Below are 7,697 nucleotides of genomic sequence, written 5' to 3'. Positions count from 1 at the left end.
CTATTTTTGAAATACTTGTACTTCCTTTTAATGCCAATTATACTTGTACTCCACTAGGATACAAAGGAAAATACTGTACTTTTTACAGCACAACCTTTATTTTTACAATTATTTTCATAATCAATTAAATGGCTGATTAATTTATTGATTCCTTTATTAGTGGTTTGGTCTATAAAATGTCAGAAAAATGTCCATTCCTGTTTCTTGATGTCCAAGGTGGTGTCTTTAAATGTCTTGTTTTGTCGGTCCAAAACACAAAGATATTCAGTTTAATGATATTAAACAAAGAAAAGTAGAACATCTCCATATTTGAGAGGCTGAAACAGCATTTTCTGCCATTTGTGCATGAAAACTGACTTTAACGATTAACGGATTATTAAAATAACTTTTTTTTTCTGTCAATTGACTGATAGATAAATCGTGGCAGCTGTACTTTGCAGATTAAGTTTATTAATATAAAGTCATTTTATAATTTATAATGTATTATTATAGATTACGTTCTCTAGCAGTATATAAAATAAGTAAAACTGAGTCAGACAATTGTATGTAGTGTCCAGAGTTTTACCCTCTCAATTTACGAGGTGTGTAGTTGTGTCAAAGCTAAAGGTCAGAGGTGAGAGATCACGTGTTATAAATCTCCACAGAGATACATTTAATCTCTCAAATTAGTCCGAACAACTGCCTCCAGACCTCTTGCAAGGTTAAATCTAAACTCTAATCCTTCACCATTTGCTTCCTCTACAGACAGACTCGCGTCATCAGACTCTTCTTAAAATAAGTTTGTGTGGCACGGAAACATCACTGAAGCCGTCTGTGGGGACACTATCTGCACTCTGTTGCAGCCTGCAGCAGAGAGGAGCTTTATTACATTATTTGAAATTCTTTACATAAATATGCTACGGAGAAGAACATTTAATGTTGTAACTTGTGTTTTTTCTTCTTCTTCTGGCTGTTTGAATGTGTTACCGAAAGATGGATGTTATAAGTTTTAGATGTTTGCCAAATAGCGATGTCTTGTAATCCAATCAGTCAAAAGTAACTACCTGTAGCTGTTGGCTATTTTTTGCAGTAATTACAGTATATAGTGTGTATATGTCTGTATAAAAAAATGTAAATAAAGTTGCTTGCTTTGAATGTATTAACATACAAGTTGTTTAATGGACTGGATGCACCCCAGACTCAACCATGGACTCAACATTTTTTAGGTGATAAATATTTTTGGAGGGTGAATCTACAGAAGGGACAAGGTGGGCAAAATCAGTTTATTTTCAAATTAGTTTAGTACAACTCTTACCAACTCAATGAAGAACTAAGATTATCTTAATAATAAATGATTAAACATGTTTGGTAAAATGTATACGATACTGTCAACCTGACATTTTTGGCTGCTGCCAGAAAACCATACTCACACCAAACTCCATTTAAAATACTACTAATTTAACAAAACATTTACCAACCTGTAAAACGTCACTTCATACCTTTAACACATCCTGAAGAGATAATCGTCACACGTTTCCAGTTTGTCAATGATGACTGAGAAGCTGGTTGTTTCTATATTTAGTTTAACATTTGATGTATTGGTATTTCACTGCTTGTTCTGTATGCAGCAGCTTTGGAGCTTGTGTAATATGCATCCTTTATGTTTTAATAATCCAGCCCCTCACTAATGCTGAAGGTGGGAGTTTTGGTATTTTGGCAGCAGGAAATCCCTTCGTTTGAGTCACTCACCAAGTTTCATGAGCAGGGCCAGGAGGATCCACAGAGAGATCTCAAAGGGCGTCCTGACGTGCTCGTAGTTGAAGGAAAGGACCGGGAAAGCCTTCTTGTGAGCAGTAGAGTTAGGTTGATTATGGGAACCCCCTCGTGTGTCTCCGGCTGGATCCCTTCCCGTCTCGTTGTTTTCCGAAACACCATCACGACTCGCAGCGGCGACAGAGACGAAGACGAGCAACAACACGCACATTAAACCCGTCGGAGGCAGAAAGGAGCTCCTCCGGGCGAGACGGAGCTCAGCCATGTTTAGGTGGTTTGACAGGTCAACTGCTGCTGATGCTCGGCTCTAGATCCGATGAAGATGAAGATGAGGATAGTACGGGAAGCCAGCGTGGTGCGCAACGGAGAACGGCGCTCTTTTACGCAGAAACTCCCCAGGCATTTTAAAGCTACGCTTAGTTTTAAAACAACAAACGGTGATTTATGTTGCAAACAAGCTACTGTCATCGGTGGAAGGCTTTTTTTTTTTAATTCACACGTCTTACTCGCCCGCTGAGATGATTTAAAGCCGGGAGAGCTGTTGCCCGGTTGTTTCAGACCGACACTCTGAGAACTTCATTAAGGCTCAACCGTTATCAGACCAATTTCTCACGCTGAACTTTTTTTCTCTTTACTTTAACAAGCATTCATCCGACGCTCAGCCGGAGAGAAGGTGACATCTGCTGGTGTGGAGGGTCACAACGAGCACACAAAGTGCACATCTGTGGAGGGGACGTTCTAAAACGCTTAACGTGAAAAGGCTTAACGTGGTTTAATGTACCTAAACAACGATCAATCATCACCGTATTTACCATGGCCATATCTTGTCATAAACACTTAAACCTGTCAAAAAAACTAAACTGAAATCCAACGATTATAGAAGTTGTCTCACGGTAACGTTTTCTTCTTCATTGGTGTCTATGGCGAGGAAAAGGCGCATAATGTACCTAAACATTGATCAATCATCACCATATTTCTCTTACATATTACACAAAGTGCACATCTGTGGAGGACGCATTGACTGTAGCCTGATTTTTAAAGGTGCCCTGCCACACATAAAAAATGCCTCTTTTTTTTTTTGTATACATTCTAGTGTGGTATATAATAAGCCTGCTGGAAGACTCAGCTCCATTTGTGCCAGATCTCATTAATATTCAACAAGCTAAGCTGTTTGTCTCTGATTGGCTAACAGCTAGCCAATGAGAGCCTGGCTATCAGCATCCTTTACCCAGCGCAACTGGGTGAGCTCATGAATAGTAATGAGGCAACAGGCAACATGAGTCAGACTGACCAGCTTTTGTAATTGGTCTGATTTCTCCACTTATTTCTTTTCAGTGGCTAGAGCTGACAGAGGAGGTGGCAGTTCATCTTCACATTCACAACATAACAATAACTTATGGACCTAAAATATTTTTTTTTAAATGCAATTAAAAACAGTTTTGTGTGGCAGGGCACCTTTAAGGGAGGAAGCAGCCTACATTTACTTATACTCATTTGCAAGTGCTGTGTTAAATACGGTACTTACAGGAGACTTCCGGTCGATTTCAACCGGTAGCTCTGTTTTTTTTTTAATTTGTAGTGCTGTCAGTAGCGAGACCAATGAAAACAATCGGTGCAGTCTACACCGTGTTATCCTTCTACTAGATTTTGCACCCAACAGGCTTAAACAACAGGCTTCATTGCTACTGACAACACCACAAATAAAAAAAATAAAAAACAGAGCAACATGTTGAAATTGACTGGAATTCTCCTTTAAGATTTCTCAGAGGGAAGATATAATTTGATGAATCATGACGAGAGGACTCTGCTGCCTGCTTCCCAGGGAGGATCCATCAATCTGAACAAGAAATCAATGAATCAATCTATCTCTGTCTCACACTCTGCTGACCCAAGATGATTCCAGTTCTCAAATAAAGTAAAGTAGAAAACATTGTTATTTTAAAATAGCTTTCAGCTTCTAGATGAGTTCAGAATAAACAAATGCTCACAACAGCTCCCACATCCTCTGTGTGTGTGTCGGACCCCAGTTCAGAGGAATTAGTAAAACCAACAACAGTGACCCGTTCCCACAGTGTCAGAGCTTGTCCTCTGGCTGCTGTCTGGCTAACGGTTGCTAAGGGAAACATAAATCTAGAGATTGATTGTGTTTGACAGGGAGTGAAGGGTTGTAAAATAAACACGTCACAAGACCAACAAACTGTTGGTGAACTGAAAAATACAGCCTGGTTTTGTTTTAACACTACCAAACTTGTAGCACTTGACGCAGCTACCCAAACCTGCGTGTTGTCATCAACTGAGTAACAGAACAAGCTGTAAACACAACACTGACATTTTACAGGCGATACGTGAACTGTGAGTTTTATTAGAGCGGAGCACCAAAGTGCCAGTGGCCAAACGTTATTGTTTTCATCTTTGCTGTCCGTTGGGAGACGCCAAAGACATTGAAGTGGACAATAAAGTAAATCAGCTTTCATATCCAACTATAGCACAATTAACAAAGTAAAGACTACCTGGACATTTGATGGAGCAGCTTGTTTGAGGCCTACAATAGTGCCAAAATCAGGATAAAAGTAGGATCTGCCTGGTAATAGCGTCATTTCTGATTGGCCCCCAGCTTCTATGACAAGCCTGCAAGCGCATGCACAGAAAAGACAGTGGTAGATTAAACAATGTTTAAAATGGAATCAGTTTTCTTTAACGTCACAAAAAAAACATTCAAAACATCAGTATATAGAAGTCTGCACACAGATATCAAATCTGTAAACATATTTATTTGAGAATTACATCACTTTACCAAATTTGTTACTATACAAAGTAAATAATTTGAATTTCTATTAGTGGCATTTTACATATACAGACAAGCCCATTATTAAATTCTAGTACAAACATGAACATGAACATTTACAAACTGAAGTTGCCCTGATGAAAACAGCTTTAAATTCAGCTGCTTGTAGTCTGCTTCGTGAATAAATACTCAAAGCGGTAATGCTGCTTTAGGATTTACAATCTAAATTCAATACATTAAGGTGCTAAAGTTCAACAAACCAATGAAGTGAGAATACTTTGTTTTGTTTAAAAAAAAGATGACACTGGGTTGGGCTTTCTGGCCTAAACTGGTTTGAATCCTATTTGAGGGACACTTGCGTTCATCAGTAATTACACATCTGAGCATTTAAAATTGCTGTATGGAGTTCCCCAAGGCTCCATTCTCGAGCATCTTCTGTTCCATATCTAAATGCTACTAGCACTGTCTCCCACATGGCATTGTGTTTCTGTTATATCTTTTTTTTAATGCCTTTCTATCTTATATAAAGCCATTTGAATTACCTTGATGTTGAAAGTTACATTAAATAAGGTACCAAGGTATCAAATGAACTCGCCATGCCTATGTATAAAAAGTGTGTTTGTGACTAATTTCCATAAATACAATAAGATTGTGTGCTGAGATAATTACCTACTTAATTATTGTATTTGATTTTCTGAGGCTATTTTCAAACATTTTTGTTTGTACTATAAAAAGCAGGAAATAAAAATGGCTGCAGTTATAACTTTAATGCTAAGATCCTTGTTGAAAAATAAAAAATGCAATCACTAATGAAATTAAAGGCAACCTGCAAAAACTATGCAGTGTTCAAACCGCAGGCTCACTCATATTGCTTATAAATGTTGAGATTGCAAAGAAAGTGTAAATTGGTTGAACAAATGTCCCTGCTGGGACTGATTGTTGACTCACATTTTTCTCCTGGGACACTTAGATTTTCCTTCAAGCAACACCACAAACACATTTACCCTCTCGACCTCCATCACAAACCTTCTGCGACGTACACAAAAAAACAATCTGCCACATAAACCACCCACACGGCTTCTCACTAATCTCAGGCATTTGGATGTTTCACATGGACCCTCTCTGCCATCTGCCTGGCGCTGTACAGAGACACTCCCATTCCCACTGTGGCCATCGTCATGGCAATGGGATCAAGGAGACTGCCCTGAGGCTGCATCCGGACCTCACCTGAGACCTGCCTCTGCACACAGGACGGACAGAGAGAGGAAGACAGACAGACAGTAGTTTACCACACTAGTCTGATCAGATGGCAGTTAAAGGGGTAGTACAGTATGCTACTCTTTCACATTATGGCCACAATGTGTATACTGTTTATGTGTATACAACAGCTAAAAAACGTTTTGTAATGGCAAATGTTTTGATTGTGACCATCCTGGTCAAATGTGGTGTTCAGTCCCTCATACTCAGTGTTCCTAGTTCAGGGTAGAGGTTTTGTTGGGGTTTATCCACCACTTTGGTCCAGACTGAAATATCCAAACAACTACTTGAGGGATTGCCATGATATTTTGGACAGATATTCAGGTTCCTCCAGGATTAATTGTAATAACTTTGGTGACTTACCATCCAGCAAAATCGGCAAGTCAAAATTATAATTTGGTTTATGACCAAATACCTGCAAAACTAACAAAATTCCCATCAGCCTGAAGCAGTTTTGTGTTTAGTTCTGCTAATTAGAACATGTTAGCATGCTAATGTGTTCAAAATACAAATCACTTTGCTTCAGTCAAATTTCTTTCAGTTCAGTACAAAGGTTTGTAGTTGGTGACTCTGTAATGCATCACCGTTAATAAAGCAGCTGCTCTCTGTTCTGCTTCTGTCTGTCCTTGGTGGTGTGTGTCTGGTAAAAGTGTGTTCAGTGTGTTGCTGGTATGAATTGTTTCATACAGTTCAGTACAAAAGCTGGACTCACAGAAGCTCTGTTATCATGTCAGCCTGTTTGAGATCTTTCAGCAAGCTTTTAAGTATGTAAAGAATTGAATTATCGTCAGACTTTGGCTATGATAGATAGCATCAGCGTCAGTAAATACTCTCTTTTGTGCAGCCTCTTTCAGTGCAACGCAAGCTGTGAGAGTGAGTCTGAACAGTTTATATAACACAACCTCCTGAGACGAGCTCTTATAATATCAATTCACTTCTACTGCCTCAATTTAAAGCAATTCTATAAAACGTGCATAAAGATAATCTGTCAAGTATTAACACCAAATATGTTTACCTTCAGAGTGGATTGATTTATCTGTGTGTATATCCTATTTCTTTGTGGGAAACTAAACATTTTGGGGAAATTCTCCAGCTATGGGAACTATTCAAATAAAACATAAAGAGAGAAATAATACTTATGTGCTCTGAGTGGTTGTGACCGACCTGGAGGAGACGGAAGTATCCTGGTGTCAGTCGTCCCAGTCTGATGATCATTTCTGCTCTTGGAGCTTCTCAGACGAGCCAACCTTTCTGCAGGGGAGCAAAAACTGTCATCACTCCTCCACAAGTTCATGTTTACAATGTAGAAAGTGTAAGACATAAGAAAAAAGGTTTTTAAAGGAGATGTTTTTTCCCCTCAGTAGTTCCCTAACAAAGCTGTTTCTGTGTAACCTCTTTGCTCAAGCTGCATATTTTTATAAGCTGTGAGTGCTTCAACCAAAAAGTGAATTCCTCTTCTTAGATTGTTTTACGTGAATTTTTCTTTAATGATCTGTAAAAGTTAAACTACACAGTATTTTGTTGAGGTAAAGTAACACAAAATGTGCAAATGTTTCTGTAGCAGGAATACGTTTTTGTCCTTTTTATCATCTTGTGACCCCTGAGATTCATGTTGAGACCCCTTGGGAGGAACCTGACCTCTTAAAACCACTGGTTTAAAAAAAACATTTGCCATCTACTTTATCTGCAGATAATCTAGACTAATATTGTTTATTATTACAACAAAACTGTTTTGTAATTTACTTTTAGAAAAGCAAAAACTACTGATGTGCTCAGCCTATGGAGCGTCAGTGAATGCAAAACTCACAATCTTTAGTACTTCCACTTTCCACGCTTTTGATCAGGAGTCATCTCAAGTCTTCTTTTAACGGTAATATTCTAATCAATATTCAGTCAGCTTTTC

General features: G+C 38.6%; 2 protein-coding genes across 4 annotated transcripts in view; both read right to left on the bottom strand.

The window, feature by feature from the left end:
• slc9a1b (solute carrier family 9 member A1b) overlaps positions 1–2,373 on the bottom strand; it is a 14,438-nt gene extending 12,065 nt beyond the window's left edge. The window contains exon 1 of the mRNA XM_032535899.1: positions 1,729–2,373. Coding sequence (XP_032391790.1) covers positions 1,729–2,017 — 289 coding nt within the window. The 5' untranslated portion in view covers positions 2,018–2,373. The remainder of the gene's footprint in view (positions 1–1,728) is intronic.
• A 2,130-nt stretch (positions 2,374–4,503) lies between these two features.
• Positions 4,504–7,697, bottom strand: part of cfap69 (cilia and flagella associated protein 69) — a 16,197-nt gene continuing 13,003 nt past the window's right edge. For all 3 annotated transcript variants that reach the window (XM_032535890.1, XM_032535891.1, XM_032535892.1), the window contains exons 24-25: positions 6,959–7,045; positions 4,504–5,777 (exon numbers count right to left, since the gene is read on the bottom strand). The gene's annotated coding sequence lies outside the window, so the exon portion shown is untranslated. The remainder of the gene's footprint in view (positions 5,778–6,958; positions 7,046–7,697) is intronic.

This window comes from Etheostoma spectabile, chromosome 14, assembly GCF_008692095.1.
Source record: "Etheostoma spectabile isolate EspeVRDwgs_2016 chromosome 14, UIUC_Espe_1.0, whole genome shotgun sequence".
NCBI classification, from domain to species: Eukaryota; Metazoa; Chordata; class Actinopteri; order Perciformes; family Percidae; genus Etheostoma; species Etheostoma spectabile.
This window is presented reverse-complemented; position numbering and strand designations above follow the sequence as displayed.